General features: G+C 48.3%; 1 protein-coding gene across 3 annotated transcripts in view; it reads right to left on the bottom strand.

Annotated features, from left to right (window-relative positions):
- Positions 1-1,553: 1,553 nt before the first annotated feature.
- Positions 1,554-17,975, bottom strand: part of FGFR1 (fibroblast growth factor receptor 1) — a 110,033-nt gene continuing 93,611 nt past the window's right edge. For all 3 annotated transcript variants that reach the window (XM_080982372.1, XM_080982373.1, XM_080982374.1), the window contains 6 exons: positions 16,360-16,550; positions 15,689-15,811; positions 13,086-13,156; positions 11,514-11,651; positions 4,806-4,911; positions 1,554-4,373 (listed from right to left, as the gene is read on the bottom strand). In XM_080982372.1, the coding sequence (XP_080838498.1) occupies positions 4,197-4,373; positions 4,806-4,911; positions 11,514-11,651; positions 13,086-13,156; positions 15,689-15,811; positions 16,360-16,550 (806 nt within the window). In that variant the 3' untranslated portion in view covers positions 1,554-4,196. The remainder of the gene's footprint in view (positions 4,374-4,805; positions 4,912-11,513; positions 11,652-13,085; positions 13,157-15,688; positions 15,812-16,359; positions 16,551-17,975) is intronic.

Below are 17,975 nucleotides of genomic sequence, written 5' to 3' on the forward strand. Positions count from 1 at the left end.
GTGATCAGCTGGGAGCTTCTTCCTGGTGGCAAGGCCACCCCCTCTTTCTCAGCTGCCCTTTTCTCTCTCTCTCTAAAGAAATAAAAATTCTTACGTGCTGTAGCCCCCAAAGGCGTGAAATCAAGGGGGGAGGCTTTGTGTTCATGTCCTGCTTATGATATGACCTGGCCAGAGGCAGCTGGCCGGCTGCTCTGAGAACATAAGGCTAGACTAGATGCCACCCCTTGTTCCAGGAGCAGCAGTTGAACTTGGGATGGCTGGGGACACCTCGACCTGCCACCACATGCCTCTTCCTGACTGCTCTGGAGGCCCGTGGGTGCAAGAGAGGTTGCATGAACTTGGTGTGAGCAGAGTGCTAAGGCATTTCCAGGGTGCAGGTAGACAGAGAATCCCTTTTCTTATGTGTTTTGTGCAGTCTGCAGGTCTTCTCCTGTGCTGAGTTTGCTATGGACAGGTTGCGAGTATGTATGTCTGGCTTATGTGCACATTTATACCCGTGCCCATCTGTCTTGTGGCTTCACTGCTTAATTCCTTAAGCACATATAATGCATGTGTTTAAGTAGCATCACAGTTTGTGGCTTGGCTCACTTTTGGAGTTATCTGCTCTGCCATGGATTCAATTATGGTCCTTGGGACTAGCCTTATGTTTAAGGCACTCTACCTTTCTTTCATGGGACGCGGGTGGCACTGTGGGTTAAACCACAGAACCTAGTGCTTGCCGATCAGGAGGTCAGCGGTTCGAATCCCCACGACGGGGTGAGTTCCCATTGCTCAGTCCCTGCTCCTGCCAACCTAGCAGTTCGAAAGCATGTCAAAGTGCAAGTAGATAAATAGGTACCACTCCGGCGGGAAGGTAAATGGCGTTTCCGTGCACTGCTCTGGTTCGCCAGAAGCAGCTTAGTCATGCTGGCCACATGACCCGGAAGCTGTACGCCGGCTCCCTCGGCCAGTAAAGCGAGATGAGAGCCGCAACCCCAGAGTCAGCCATGACTGGATCTAATGGTCAGGGGTCCCTTTACATTCACCTTTCTTCCAAGGAGCTGAATATGGTGTGTATATGCTCAAAACAACTTTGTAAAGTAGGTGAGGCTAGAAGACAGTGACTGGCCCAACATCACTTTCACAGCTGCATGGAGATTTGAACCCTGGTCCCCCAAGACCTAATAGAGCACTCTTAACTGCTACACCTGACTCTCTTTCTGCTTTGTAAAATGTGTTAATTTTTCTAGAAAGACTTCTAAATGCTTAGCTTCTTAACAACATGCATTATTGTCATGTGTGGATTGTTAGGTTGATCTGCTGCTGCTGCTGAGATGAACAGAACATTTAATGGCCTTTCTTTCCTGTGCCCCAAGCAGTCGTTCTGCGAGTGTCTCCTCCTCTGTGCTGCCCTGAAGTGACTACACAGTACCATGTCATGACTTCTTCCAACTGGGGGGGGGGGGGGGAGAGTGGATCCTCCAAGCCAGAAGCCTAGCTGCTCTTGGCTTCCAGATGTTCAAGCCCACAGGCTGAAACCCACAGATTCTGGACTTCAAATAAGATATGTAACATTTACATAAATTTGCATGGTTTATTCTCATTTTCCCCATAAGAAAAAGAAGGCACACAAAGGGGAGAGGGAACAAGAATATCAGCTAATGTCAAGGAGGGTTGCAGGACTCTGTTAAAATCTTTAAAAATAAAAAATAAATTACAATACCACCAGATTTGTTACAGAATTTTTAAAAAGCACAATAATCTGACTCTATACAAAGGCAGGGCAAGCTTTCAAGTATGACTGGCATGGCTCTGGCTTCCAAGATACCACTGAGGAACAGAAAGCAAACTCTTGTTTCTTAGTCTAGACTGGGGGAGAAAGCAGGAAGAGGGCTTGGGAGTCTGCATGCCATTCTGGAAGCCAAGGGCCATGTCGATTATTTGGGGAACGTGAAAATTAGAGCAGTCTTCCCAACATAGTGCCTTCCAGATATTTTTGGCTGTAATGGCCATCAACCCCAGCTGATGGCAGCTGTAACCCAACACATCAGGAGGGCACCAGGTTGGCAATGGCTGATATAGTGAGTGCTGGAAGAGCTTAAAGTATTGGTGCAAACAGGGCTTTTTTTCCAGCCGGAACTCAGTTCTGGCCCCTCTCAGGTGGGCCCCATCACCGTTCTAAGAGAACACAGAATGCATTCATGGTGAGTTCTGGTGCCTCCTTTTCTTGAAAAATAGCACTGGGCACAAGGAATGGTCTTGCCCTACCTCATGGCTCAAAATGTGCAGTTCTAGTTCAGGTGTTCCCGGCTGCTTTAGAGGAGACCCGGATAAGGCTTCAGGGCTAAACTAGCTATTGGAAAAGAACTGGTAGGAAATGAAGAATTCTGACTAATTTGCTAGGTTGCTCCCATGGAAGATAGGGAGGGAGGGAGGGAGGGACGAGTGCACTTCCTCTCATCTTGTATGGACATGCAAGTTTCCACAGCTCATTTTAAGGCACTCGTGGAGTTCTTCCTTGGCACTGCCTGGGCAGGGGAAAAGTTTGTTTGGACAAAACAAAGACGCTGGGGCTGACCCAAGCATCATGAGAAGCCGGGAGCAGGGCCAGAGGCAGCTCTTGAGCTGGTTTTGCTCTGGGTTCCAAGTTGCCAGAGCAAAAGGATGTCAAAACGCAGCTGGGAAGAGCTTGCTCTGGCAACATCACTTTCTACCCCCCCAAAGGGCAAGAGCCATTTCTAGCTGCAAAACATCAAAGAAATGCACAGACATGGCTGGAAAAGGGTTCCTCGTCCTCATGGGGCTTCAGCCCCACTGCGGACCAAGATTCTGAACCTAGAAATTGAACCATTGGCACACAGACACCCTTTTCTTGCGCCAATAAGGTGAACTGACTGTCCTCCTGCTGGGCACCAAATCCAAAGGCTGCACTCGGTGGCCGGGGCAGAAATCAATGGCAGGGAAGGGAGGAGGAGCCTAAGAAAGGAGGGAGATAATTTCATAATAGCTTTCCAAAAGGAAATCAACATTAACCAACAAAAATCACTGTTTAATATAACCCCATATAAAACTGAAGCAGCAGCAATTTTATTGAAGTACCTAAATTGAAATAAGTTTTAGAACATAATTTAAAACAAAACAAAAAACCAGCAAAAGTAGCAAAATATATGATTTGTTTTTATAGCAACTGATACCTACCAGCCACTAGTAACTTACTACCAAAGTGATATTAACTCTGGTAAACAGCAAATTTTCTTAAAAAAAAGACATGTAAATATATATTTCATATTTATACATTTTGCAGCTATGTACATAAGCTTGTTTAATTAAAAAAAAAAGACTCTTCCGAGCACTGGCTTTGTTGGGCTGCAACCTCTCTGTTTCGCGTCAAGTGCTGTGAAGATACCCCAGGCCTTGGGGTTCCTGGTCACTTCCCAAGTTTGGTCCACAAAGCACAAACCAGGGCTGTGCCCTATGCCTGTTTTCCTGGGAGGAAGTCCTGCTGGGCTAGAAGGCTTGGTCCCAGCACAAGCATGCGCAGAAGTGCGCTGCGCCATCCTGACTGGCATCACAGACGCAGCAGGCCCTCCAGCCACAGGTGCTGCCGCCGCCGCTTGGCTGAATTTAAGACTTCCCAGTTGACAGCTGAATCCAGAGTGTCCGTGGGCCACAGGCTTTGTACCTCAGGCTTAGCTGTCAGCTTCTTGAGCTGTGAAGAGGTTTTGTTGCTTGCATTTGGAAGTAGAGAGCAGAAAATGCCCACTCTCTCCAAAGGAATGTTGTTCTCCCCAGAGTCCTTTTCAGAGAAGTGGCAGCAGGTTGCTATTGAAGCCCAGGTGTCTGGCTCTGCCTTTTTGTTTTGTCACTGGCCAAAAGGGGGGCAGGGGACGCAGTTCAACTCAAGTTCATGGGAAATATTCAAGCACAGATTCCCTGTGAGCTCCTCTTCCAGAGGTCAAGGACTTGCAATCATGGCAGCTTTGAGAAGAAGGGGGCGGTGTGGGTTTGGTTATTCAAAATGGAGTCTCTGCAGATCATGACTATGGCAGCTGGAAGGGGGCTGATGGCTGCCCCATGTGGTGCTCCACCACCAGTCCAGCTGGAAGCGAAGTGCGCGCACACACACACACACACACACACACACTCAACACATGCACACAAACACGCTACGCTTGTGTACACGGAGGGTTTGCAAACGTCCCACAGAAGTTGGAGTCTCAGCGCCTTTTGAGTCCTCCATTGGCAAGCTGAGGTGGGTGCTTGGGGAGGCAAGGTTCATCGGGGAGGGGGTCGTGGGAAAACACAGAGTCCTCTCCTGAAGAGCAGGTGGAGCTGCGGGTGTCTGGAAAACTAGGAGAATACTGGTCCAATGGCATGGAAAGGTCCAGGTATTCCTAGAGGGAAGGAAAGAGCCATGAGGGCTTAAGCACTGGCCATCCCAGGGTCTGGAGGCCTCGGAGAGGAGAGGGGAGCCCCAAGAGACAAATGTCAGTAGAAAGAGAAAGGGGCATTAAAGCAACAGTGAATCACTTCACCCCGAATTTTCCCACACCCAGGGAAAATTGGGCCTAACAGAACAAAGGTATCAAAATAGAGTGTGCTCCAGCGACTCTCCCCAAGAAACACTGGAATTAGTTGCAGCACTCAGCAGCAGGAGCCAAAGCCAGACAGAAGACCTGGTCGGCCCCAAAAGCCAGAGTCCCCAGGGGACTCAAAGCATTGAGCTTTGAATCAATGGTTAGTCCAGGAAGCGGCTCCCTGCAACCTTGCAGACAGACAGAATGACACCCAGGAGCGTACAGTCTTTGGAAAAAGATGTATTTTACCTGGTTAGAGGTCATGGCCACAATCCTGTCTAAGTCTTCTACCAGTTGCTTAAATGTGGGTCTCTGGGAGGGAACAGCATGCCAGCAATCTCGCATCATCATGTACCTTTACAGAGAGAATAAGAGAACCGGATGAAAAACGTTTAGCACAGAGTTGCGGGACACGTAACAGAACATGGACAAGCCCATGAAATGGCTATTTTATACACAGGTTCAACAAAAGCAACAGATTCCATCAAAGCCAGATTTGGTGGGCATGGAGCATAAGAAGGCAATCACCCCCAGGTCTGGTATGGATGCCAGGGAATGCTCTCTACATCCCCTAAGGCCATCAGCTGCTCAGGGCAGCAACTGAGAGGGAAGAACAAACCTCTGATGTTTTGCAAAACCAGCAACTGTAGCTCATTAATCCGCAAGATCAAAGCAGAGTGGGAAATGACACAGGAGCACATATGCAAGAAGGGCCCATGCATTTTGTGATTGCATGCATGCAATTTTCAGGATGCAACTGTATTTTGAAGTTTTAGACTGCAGTTCAGCTGTGTGTTGACGTTATTTGACATTATTTTTTACATATTTTGTAAAAAAAGAAAATTGGAGAGAATGGAAGGTGAAACTTGAGTAGAGTTGGCAAGAATTAAATAAATGCCTCTGTTTCCATGGGAAATAACCCGCATGTGTGTCTGTGTGAAGGGTGTGGGATTTTTTTGCTGGTCTGACAGCCTCCACTACTGGAATGCAATGCCCAACAGCTTTCCACCAGGGTGATGTGGCTTTTGGCTCCAAAAAGATTCCCCATCCTTCCTGCAGACTTCTCTGGGGCACTTGGTTTGCCACCGTTGGAAAGAGGTTGTTCAACGAGATGAACCAACCCAGTCTCAGCACTTTCTCCTGACGCCCTTCTCCATCCCACTTGGTGCCCTGCAGATGTTTTGGACTACAAGTTGTGGTGGCGGGGATGGGGGTCCAAAGCACCATCTGGAGGGCACCAGGTTGGCCAAGGCTACCCTGACACTTGCACTTTACTGAACTTGCAAACACTCCATGATCTTCCTGAGATCATACATCCTTACAACAATCCTACAAAGAATGTTTCAGATGGAAGCTGAGACACAATGACGAATCGCATAGAACCTTGAAACAAAGTCCTCCACCCTAATCTAAGTCCAGGTTTCTGTCCACTGCTGGGAAGTTTTTGCCTCTGTGCATGAGTCTGAGAATGTACAGTTCACACTGAGTTCATGAAGCATCACACCCTGACCTGTTCTTAATGCATTGTTGACCACATCTACGGACTGCGATTGTTATGTTCTTTCAAGTCATGCAATATCAATCACTAGTAACCACGTGTTCCCTTTCCCAACCTTTATGATTAATGCCCTTGCATTGTATTTGTGTTAACCAATCAGCAACAAGCACATATGTGGTAATGCTGTAATAGTCAATAAAAGAGACTCGCCGAGACCTGCTTGGGAGATGCCTCCCGTATGACACCTTGCCATCTGTCTGTCGTTTATTTCAACCCAACAGTCCACCACCTCTGACATGTGACGAGTCTTTCCTAGTCTATCATAGACTGTTTATTTCTCTGTTACATGTGGGGTTCTTCTGCATGTGGGGTTCTTCTGCATGTGGGGTTCTTCTGCATGTGGGGTTCACAGGGGGTCTCCAGTGCAGACAACTGAGACCTGCTTAGTTCCACACTTGCGCCTAAAGCAGACCTCTTGGCTCCGGGGGGAGACACAGGCCTGCAAACTGTAAACTTCATTTTCACTGAAAGCATGTGACAGGCTTGTATCCCATCAAGTCCTTGTGTGAGCAGGACTGCTTGTGCAGCGGAAATCCCCCTCCCTCTCTTCCCCACACGTTTTTAAACTGCTGTAAATAAATGCACACCACCTGTAAATCAAAGGTTGCTGCTTTTTATAAATAAGAGTCAAATGAACCAATGACTGATGAACATTTTGCAAGGCACTGAAGGCAAGTCTAATTTCTGCTATTAACATGCAGACTAATGCAAAAGGACTGCATATTTAATAGCAATTTAGTATGAAGCAGGGTCTGGATCTTTCAGCTGGGCTGTCTCTGCAGGCTAACCAAGGGAACCCCGACACCAGAAGGTGTTTGTTTGAGCCTGCAGCAACACTTGCTCACTACACTTTGTGTAAGCCCCTTCTTAGGTCTGAGCACCACAATCCTCCTCATTGTGTGGCGAAGGAGGGAGGCGGATCTGTTGACAGCAGCCACTGGCCAGGCTGGCTAGAACAAACTGGGAAGGGACTGAGAGTCGCTCAAGACAAAAGACCAAGTTACCCCCCTCCCCCTATTTGGGATATTATCATGCTGAGAAAAACAAAAATATAAAGGAAATGAAGTCTTGGTTTATTATCACGCACAGCTTTCAGCAGGGCTGGGAAAATAACGCTGAATTCCTGCCAGTGCTCATAATATGCATCTGCCGGTCAGCGGGGGTTCTGTTCTGCTGTGCCAGGCGGCTGCGCTCGATGGGGCTCTCCAGCCGGCCGGCCCTGCAAGCCGGGCAAGGAAAACCATCTCTGGGAACTTGTGTCATAGGAACAGGCTGACCTTGGGATCAGAATTGCTCAAATCACCCCTTTTTCCTTTTGCTCCCACGTACCAAGCCACTCTGCTTCAGGTGCCGTTGCGTGGCAAGTTCAAATATCTGGAGGAAGAGAGACGCCACGGCTGCAGCCCCGAGGCTACGAAAGGGCCTCCAGCAAGAGGCCTGGTGGCATCAACAGCTCTCTTGACTTCTGGGAGGGGAAAGCACGAGCCCAACTTGCTTGGCATTTGGGTCGGAGGAGAAGGGAACCCCCGGCCATAACGGCCAGGGTCAGAGGCATGGCTTCTGTGAATGCCAATTGCCGGGAATTGCAAGTGGGGAGAACGCCGTGAGAAACAGGGCGCTAGATGAGATGGCCTTTTCCAACATTTTATCTGTTGTGTTTAGGGATCACTTGGATATATGCTGTGTCGATTTGAAATGCCAGTATTGTTGCTGTTGCATTCATTTTAATGAAGTCTTTGATTTAACCCAAGCTGCCCTGGGCACAAGGAGAGGCAGCAAACAAACAAACAAACACTGCTGAAACAGGGATAGCCCCTAACATAACCACTGAAGATTAGATCACATGTAATCTCCTCCAGGATTTCTGTTCACCTGGAAGTTTTTGGGGGAGGGCCATAGCTCATGAGACATCCCAGGGTGGGCTCGGCAACCTGCCCCTCCAGTCTGAAATCCCGGAGAGCCGCTGCCAGTCAGTGTAGACAATCCTGAGCCAGATGGTCTGGTATAGCTCAGTCAGTAGAGCCTGAGACTCTTAATCTCAGGGTCAAGCCCCACATTGGGCAGGAAGATTCCTGCACCGCAGGGGGCTGGACTAGATAACCTTTGGGGTCCTTCCAACTCTATGACTCAGTATAAGGCAACCTCCCATGCTTCCACAGAGACCATAAGGGGCTGATCCTTGACAAAGCAGAATTCTTGCTGAAGCTTTCTGAACCATTTTGCAGGTAGGTATTTTTAGACTCTGGATTTAATGGTCTTTCATGGCATTCCTCTTTAGGGGGTAATGGGTATTACTTCATTGGCTTCAAGATATGGCGAACGAGCCCTGGTATGTTTGGAGCACCTCCCACTCATTCTGCAACAAAGTCCTGTCCGGACAGCACCACTATCAGAGCTGGTAACACTTGAGAATCTCTCTGGCCAAAGCAGGAATAGCCTTTGAGCCAGGAAAGGGCTAAGAGCTGTAGAAATGGCAAATAAAATAAACACCCCACAAAACCCAATATACAATATATTGGCCTCATGCTGTGCTTTCAACACGCTCTACCATCGCCATCGATCCCCGGCATTGAATGTGTTGGCCTAGTGTGGGGCTCTGAGGTGAGCCTGGCTGTCTGGCTGGCGTACCGGCCACCTAGCGCACCAGCAGCCACCCTGTCAGGCCTGCTGGAGGCGGTGGCCGGCTGGGCCTTGGAGTTCCCTAACCTATTGGTATTGGGGGACTTCAACATCCATGCTGATGCCACTCCCCCCTCACAGGCTCTGGACCTGGTGTCTTCCATGGCGACACTAGGGCTCTCCCAGTTTGTTTCGGGCCCCCCACACATCAAGCAGGCCACACGCTGGATTTGATCTTTGGCGTCGGTATAGATGTGATCATGTCTCCTTCGATGAAGGTGCCATGGTCTGATCACTACGCTCTGAAAGCCAGGATTGATTTTCCACCCCCACCCTGCTTAGGTGGCGAGCCGATTTGGGCTCGCCCGCAGAGGCTGATGGACCCTGATAGATTCCATCAGGCCTTGCGGGACCTTGCTCCCCCTGGCGACTCATTGACTGAGCTTGTTGAGGGATGGAATATCCAGCTCCTGGCAGCCATCGATGAGATCGCACCTAAGCGCCCTCTGTGACCCCGCAGAAACCGGGCTCCCTGGTTTACCGAGGAGCTTTGGAAAATGAAGCGGGACCTCAGACGGCTAGAGCGAGTATGGCGGGGTGCCCGTGATGGAGCCTCAAGGACATCTTATAGGGTTTTTATGAAAACCTATGAGATGGCAGTGAAGGCCGCTAAGAAGTCTTACTTCTTGGCCTCCATTGCATCCGCTAGCTCTCGCCCGGCGCAATTATTTAGTATAATTAGGTCTTTAACGTCCCTTGAAGGACAGCCAAATTTAAATAACAATCTGACACACGGCTGTGAGGCATTTGCGAGCTTTTTTGCGGAGAAGGTCCTGTTGCTCCGCCATGACCTCCCTGCCAATTTGGATACAATAAAGGAACTGGAGGCCCCTCGACTGTCCTCGGGTCCAGTATTGGACCACTTTAACCGGATATTCCCAGCCGATGTGGACAGACTCCTTCGAGCTGGAAAGCCCACCACCTGTCCTCTTGACCCGTGCCCGTCTTGGCTGATTAGAGCGTGTCCAGACGAGGTGCGGGCCCTCCTGGGGGATATCATCAATTTGTCCCTTGGCACCGGGATATTCCCAGGGGAACTGAAGGAGGCAGTGGTGCGCCCGCTCTTAAAGAAAACATCATTAGATCCCTTAGATCTATCCAATTACCGCCCGGTTTCGAATCTTCCATTCCTGGGTAAGGTGATTGAGAAAGCGGTTGCTGAACAGTTTGGTAGGTTTCTGGATGAAACATCGGCTCTGGATCCATTCCAGTCTGGCTTCCACGCTGGTCATGGGACCGAGACGGCTCTGGTCGCCCTAACAGATGATCTCCGGAGGCAGCTGGATCGAGGCGGGTCGGGGCTGCTTATTCTTCTAGACCTGTCAGCAGCCTTCGACATGGTCGATCACGAACTCCTGGACCACCGCCTTGCCGACGTGGGGATCCAGGGCACAGTCCTTCAGTGGCTGCGCTCGTTTCTCTCTGGTTGGGGACAGAGGGTGGCGCTTGGGGGGGGGGGGAATTGTCATCGCGCCACTCCTTGGTGTGTGGAGTGCCTCAGGGTGCGATACTCTCCCCAATGCTTTTTAACATCTTTATGCGCCCCCTCGCCCAGCTTGTCCGGAGTTTGGGGTTGGGCTGCCATCAGTATGCCGATGACACCCAACTCTATCTGTTGATGGATGGCTATCCTGACTCGGCCCCAGACACACTGACCAGATGTTTGGAAGCTGTGGCTGGATGGTTACGTGGGAGCCGGTTGAAGTTAAATCCTTCGAAGACAGAGGTCCTCTGGCTGGGACGGGATGATATGGGATTGAGGGGGCAACTCCCATCTCTTGCGGGGGTGCAATTAGTGCCAGCACCGTTCGTTAAGAGTTTGGGTGTAATCTTCGATACCTCCCTCTCTATGGAGGCGCAGATATGGAGGCGGCATTTTTTCATCTCCGCCAAGCTAAGCAGTTGGCCCCTTATCTCTCTCGCCCTGACCTAGCCACTATGATCCACGCAACGGTCACCTCCAGACTGGATTATTGTAACTCGCTCTACGTGGGGCTGCCCTTGAGACTGACCCAGAAACTCCAGCGGGTGCAGAATGCCGCGGCGAGACTCCTTATGGGGTCTTTGCTGCGAGATCACATTCATCCGGTACTATACCAGCTGCACTGGCTCCCGGTGGAGTACAGGATCAGGTTTAAGGTGCTGGTTTTAACCTTTAAAGCCCTATACGGCCTAGGACCCTCGTACCTACGGGACCGCCTCTCCTGGTATGCCCCACAGAGGAACCTACGGTCTGCAAATAAAAACATCCTGAAGGTCCCAGGCCTCAGAGAGGTTAGGCTGGCCTCAACTAGAGCCAGGGCTTTCTCGGCTGCGGCTCCAATCTGGTGGAACGCTTTGTCACAAGAGACTAGGGCCCTGCGGGACAGGGCCTGCAAGACAGAGTTGTTCCACCAGGCCTTTGGTCAGGGCGCAGCCTGACTCCCTCCTCTGGCAACCTGCACAGAATTTGCTTAACGGTTGCCATTAATTTGATTTTAATTAATTTTTATAATGAAATGTTTTTAGAATGTTGGATTATTTGATTGTTTGATTATTTGATTGTTGTTAGCCGCCCTGAGCTCGGCTTCGGCTGGGGAGGGCGGGATATAAATAAAATTTATTATTATTATTATTATTTAACGAGAACTGAAGACCAGGGCTGGAAGAACCCCATCTGTGTTCCTTGTCTGAGTCCAGCACAATGCCAGCCTGGGAAAGAGCCAGGAGGCGACACTCACAGCTCATTGGTGCAGTTGCTGGGCTTGTCCATTCGGTGACCCTCTTTCAGCAGCTTGAAAAGCTCTTCCACTGGCACTCCTGGGTATGGCGACCCTCCCAGCGTGAAGATCTCCCACAGCAGAACGCCGAAGGACCACCTGGCCAAAGAACAGAGACACAGTGTGTGGAAATGGGGTCTCCCACCCAACTCACCTGTCCAGTCCTCACGGGGCTCCTCACAACATCTGTGTGGCAGAGAAGCAGGGCACCCCCTTCTGATGTGACACTTCTTGCACATGCAGCCTGGCTCAGCTCATCCAGCGCTGACATGGGGGAGGGAGGTGTGGGAAGACACCAGGACGTGAGAGTTCCCTTCTGCAAATGGTCTCCAGCTAGCGTTTGGATTTTTGTAGCTTTTTCCTTTTCTTTAAAGGTATGTATTTTAAAAATGTGTTTTTCCAACCATTCCCCCCCCCCCCCAGCTCTCCCGTATGATCACATCTCTCCTCACAGTGCTATTTCTTTCATGGTTTTTATTCTTTAAGTTACAAGGTTTGAATAATGATTGGAGAGCCATGGCCAGACAGTGTAGCCAGTACAGGTAAGCTGGCTCAGAGTAAAGGAACTTCCTACATTCTAAATTGAGCATCGTGTGCACATCAGGAATCACAGCAGTAGCAGTGTAGTTTGGTTATGCTTGCTTGGCTGAGAAAGAAAAACCTGCTGGATAGCTTATCTTAAAATGTTATTTCATAAGCATTTAGGTATGTTTTTTGAACTGGAAAAAACTGGAAAATTCTGAGAAGGGAAAAATCCAAAAGACAACTTTATTGCAATCTGCACATTAGTCCAGGCCAGTCCCTATTGGAATTTGCAAAAAACCAAATTATTCAAGCACCCCTAGCTCCCTTGACTGTCAATAGGCCTGCTTCTCCATGAAATGGTCTCATTAAATTTTTTTTAAGACTTCTTGTGGAGGTGAAAAGGTATTGGGCTGACAATAAGGCTGGAATCAGTAGCAGGATTCAAACAAACCTCAGTGCCAGACTGAAAACCCTCTTCCCGCTTATAATAATTAGCATTTCCTTAAGCAAAGATGAACCACATCTGATCCATTTCATCTTTGGGAATAGTATCCAGCACACTGGGCTTAGTTGGAGATGCCAGGAGGCTTAAGGGGGTGTTGCCTGCATACCAAGGTTGTGTGTGAATTGGACCACAAGCAAAGACACACTCCTTGGAGGAGCCATGAGCACAAGGAGCCATTCAGGAGTGGGTTGCCAGAGCAGTTGGTGTCTTGGAGCGCAACTGTGAATACTGTGGAACCAAAACCCGGTGCTCTTTCCCCAATCCCTCCACCCTCGAGGTCTGAGCAGATGGCTAGCAGGAGCAGAGGCTTCAGGGCTGGGACAGAGCCCTTGCCTTCCCGGCAGGAGGTCCTTCTTCCAATTCCTGGCACCTCCAGTCTGAGAAAAGATCGCATGGGTCTTTGCCTGAGCCCTGCAACCAGTTATGCCAGACAGGACAATCTGGATAGTTCCATGGACTGGCTCAGGTTAGGTTCGTGTCTAAAGTAGCCAAGAGATACTCACACGTCACTCTGGTGTGTGTAGATCCTGTCAAATAAAGCCTCAGGGGCCATCCACTTGACTGGCAAGCGACCCTAGGAAATAGGAAAGACAGCTGCATCAGCCCAAAACTGTGGGAAGGAGAGAAAGGCCAGGGTCTGTGTGCGTGAATAATGCAAAAAATAATAAATATGGAGGTGTTGTGTTGCTATGAATTTAGCAGTTCAACTTTGTTGGACTGGTCATGTTGTGTGGATGCCTGATCTTCCAAAGCAACTACTCTATTCTGAACTTAAAAATGGAAAGCGCAATGCTGGTGGTCAACAAAAGAGGTTCAAAGTTTCTCTCAATGCAAATCTAAAAAAATGTAGTATAAACACGTACAACTGGGAAACACTGGCCTGCGAGCGCTCCAGTTGGAGAACAGCCTTTACCAAAGGTATCATGGGAGTTGAAGACACTCGAACTCAGGATAAAAGGGAGAAACGTGCTAAGAGGAAGGCATGCTTGGCAAACCCTCACCGTGATCAACTCCTGCATGGAAACCTATGTCCCCACTGTGGAAAGACATGTGGATCCAGAATTGGCCTCCACAGTCACTTACAGACTCACTGTTAAAACCGTGTTCATGGAAGACCATCTTCCTCGGCTACCAGGGATCGCCAAAGAAGAAGAAGGAAGAAGAAGAATTTAGCAGAGCACTTCAGGGTTTGCTCTGTGATGCAGGACTGTCCCACTATCCTTTTATTAGAGTCCACTGATTATACTTGGGGGATCTGATTGACTGTCAGTTTTTAGGTTAGGAAGGAAACTTCCCCCAGCACAAAAGTGTCTGGAGATCTGGAAAGACCTTTCAGTTTTCCCTTGAAGTATGTGCATTGTTAGATGCAGAAGAGTTTATTTCTCATGATGTTGCACCATAGCAAAACAGTACAAATATATATATAAAATCATGAAAAAAATAATCACTTCTGAAAAACAAAATCAAACATGTGCACAGCTTTAAATAAGGGTGTGAGCTGGAAGTGCCCAGTGTAGTTTTGACATTTCTACTTCTAGCAAAAACTGCTGTTTAAATCTTGTTTTCCTTATATATAGCACATTAAACAAATATGGCAAGCACCCCACAATCTCAAAATCAACTATGCAATGTTGAAAAGTGACTATATACAAGCAGCAATAGTGCTCTCCTAATTGGATACTCAAGGTTGTTGTTGGGGGCTTTTTAATTGGATTTTATAAACAAGAATAATGTTTAAAAATCCTTCCATAATCATTAATCAGTTTAAACATATAATACTATGGGGCATCCTGCCAACCTAGCAGTTCGAAAGCACGTCAAAGTGCAAGTAGATAAATAGGTACCACTCCAGCGGGAAGGTAAACGGCATTTCCGTGCGCTGCTCTGGTTCGCCAGAAGCGGCTTAGTCCTGCTGGCCACATGACCCAGAAGCTGTATGCTGGCTCCCTCGGCCAATAAAGCGAGATGAGCGCCGCAACCCCAGAGTCGGTCACGACTGGACCTAATGGTCAGGGTCCCCTTTACCCTTTTACTATGGGGCAGCCCTTTACATCAGATTCCATGAATACATCTTTCAATCCATCTTAATACAGTTTAAGGCCAGCCATGCAGGAGAAAAGCCTTCAGATTGAATTAAAGCCTCTGCTTCCTCTGCTTTGAAATTTGCTCTTGAATTTCAATGTGTGATCTCAAGCTAGGGTTGCCTTCATGGTGCCCATACGTGCAAAGGCATCATTGAGGTCTTCTTCTGGTGCCCACAAAGCTTCTGAGACTCCCCCCTCTCTCTCCCTGGCTTCTTGGTCATGAGGCAACGAGATGTCCTCACCTCATTCTCTAGTTAATTGTGTGGAGAAAGGAATGCCTGAAGTGGCACACAATCTGCTATCCAGGTAGAGGCCAGGCCCAGACTTGGACCTCCTCAGCTTCAGAAAGGTTTCTGCACAGTACCACATACATGACATCCACACTTTTTATGTGCAGAATATAATGATGAAAATAACCAATATTTTATTTTGGTCCCTTCACCACATGGTCTGGGGGTAGACTTCAACAATTAAAACACAATATTAAAAACTGTTTAAAACAACTCACTATGACAGAAATAAGGTGGAGCCTAAAAATATGCATCTCTAGAGTCAAAAGCCACGGTTCGGAGGTGTGTCGTCAGCAGTCGCCAAAAGTTGTGCAATGAAGGTGTCAGATGCACCTCTGTGGGGACAGCACCCCGAATTGGACTCAGAAATGAACAGAGGTTTTATGGGATCTAAACAGAACCCCAGCTAGAAGTCTGGGTGCTACACTATGGACCAATGGATGTTTCCGAGCCACTGTCACAGGCAGCCCCATGTAGAGCGCATCGTAACCATCCAATCTGGAAGTGACTAGCAGCCAAGTCACCTCTGTCGAAAAGGTGCCATCACTGGAAAACCAGTTGCAGCTGAAACAAGGCACTTGTAGCCCTGAGGCACCACAGCCTTCCTTGACAGTGTGGGATCTAACAGCCTCACAGACAGTGACCCTGTTCTTCCTAGGGGAGGGCAACCTTGTCCAGAATACAGGCTGGCCATGAGACGTGGTGGCCAAAACCCCTGAATCGGCTACTCACGTTGGTTGTCTTTTTGTAATAGTCTATGTGATGAATGTCTCGAGCCAGGCCAAAATCAGCAATCTTCATCACACTGTCTTCTGTCACCAACACATTCCTGGCAGCCAGATCACGGTGAATGCACTATCGATGAGACACAAATTGTTAGGGACCTGCAAGAAAGAAGCAGCAGCCCTGGGAGGCCTTGACACCTCCCTCAGAGGAATGCAGGGGCATTTTCAGCTTAAAACAAAACAGGGAACATAACAGCAAAAGAGGGCAAAATTATTTTTGACCAAGCTAACTTGCAGCCTGCATATATGACGTGAACCAAGCAAATTTGTGTGCCTCCTCCCATGCGAGGGACTACCCAATTGTTGCAAGAGAAAGAATCTCACTTTTTAAAAGCTGACTTCTTTGCCTCCATACCCCATTACACATTTTTCGTCTGTGGAATTCTGAAGCCCACACAGCCCCCCCCCCCCATTATAACAACAACGAAGTTACAGATCCAATCAAACAATAAGCAAAGGGCTTCTGCATCCAAAAAGGCAGTATCCAATTGTCAGCCCAACCCTTCTGCCTTTTTCTGCAGCAGACAATTTAAATAATTGCCTGGCCCTTCTATCCCTCCTCAGCCCCCGTCCTCCTGTATGAACTGCACACCCACCATTCCTGCTGCGACTGCTCACCTTCTTGGACGCCAGGTATTCCATGCCTCTGGCCACTTGGTACGCGCAGGACACCAGGTCTTTGAAAGAGAGCTGCTCCTCTGGGATGTGGGTGGGGTTGTAGCAATATTCCATGCCTGGGGGGCGCCGAGCCTGCAGGTATTCCCTCAGGTTCCCTTTGGATGCATACTCCACGATCACATAGAGCGGCCCTGGCGAAGAGGAGACAGGCCTTGGGTTCAGAGAGCACAGCAGAGCCTGTCCTCAGGCAATCTCCCACTCAACAGGGCTCCTTTCTGTTGTGACCAGTGGCAGACAGAGAGGATTTGTACATTTGAGTTGCAAGACATGCTCTGGTAACCTCTGTGCTGGATTACTGCAGTGCGTTGTTATACGTGGGGCTGCCTCAGAAGACGGTTTGGGAACTTCAGCTGGTGCAACATGCAATGGCCAGGCTGCTCACCAGAACTAGACAGTTTGAGCAAATTACACTGATCCTGGCCCAACTGCACGGGCTGCCAATTAGTTTCCGGTCCCAATTCAAGGTGCTGGTGTTGACCTATAAATCCTTACACGGCTCAAGACCTCAGGACCTTAAGAACTGCCTCTCCCCATACAAACCGGGCCAGACCCTGAGCTTGCCATCTGAGCTTGCCTTCTCTATGTGCCTCCTTCCAGAGAGGTTCAGAAGGAGGCAGCAGGAGAGTGGGCCTTATCTGTCGTGGCTCCCCATCTGTGGAATGCTCTTCCCCAGAGAAGCTCACCTGGCGCTATCATTACATGTCTTTAGGCACCAGGCAAAAACAGTCCTCCTTACCCAGGCCTTTAACCATTAAATAATCTATGGCCTGTTAAAGATGGGGGGAGGGAGAGAGATTATTATTTCATTATTATGCTGTTTGTTATTATGCTTTTTATTACTGATGATCCGTAAAATGTGTTCTTACTGTTGTAATCCATGCTGGGATCTTTTGATAAAGGGCAGTATATAAATTGAATAAATAACAATAAGAAGAAATTAAAGGACAAGCACTTTACAGAGTTCAAAGCCCAGCACACAACTATTCGCCTTTCTAATTGACTTTGGAACGACCTCACACCTATTCTCAAGCAGGAAGGAATATAGAAAGCTTTCTTACACCAGGTCTAACCACTGGCCCATTAAAGCTCAGCACTGTCTCCTCTGACTGGCAGCATCTCCCAAGGGTCACAGGCAGAAAAGGGTTTCCCCATCACCTGCTGCTTGAGATTCCTTTCAGGGGAGAGGTCAAGGGGTTTTTTCATCTTAACAAAATATATGTACCTTTTTGTAAGAAAACCTCTAAGTGGCTTACAAAAAAAAATAAGATTTTTTTTTTTAAATTCTCAATAAAAACAGTTAAGAACAGGTAACATTCAAGAGATGATTAAACATTCAAGAGATGATAAAAATCAACGGAAGCTAAAAAGAGATAAAACACATAATAAATAATAATAATAATAATAATAATAATAATAATAATTTATTATTTATACCCCACCCATCTGGCTGGGCTTCCCCAGCCACTCTGGGCGGCTTCCAAAAAATATATTAAAATACTGTACATTTAACTAATGGATAGGCTTGTCCTTAAATAGAAACACTTTCAGCTATTTTT

The sequence above is a fragment of the Podarcis pityusensis genome (genome assembly GCF_964106645.2).
Source record: "Podarcis pityusensis genome assembly, chromosome: 15".
Lineage (NCBI taxonomy): Eukaryota > Metazoa > Chordata > Lepidosauria > Squamata > Lacertidae > Podarcis > Podarcis pityusensis.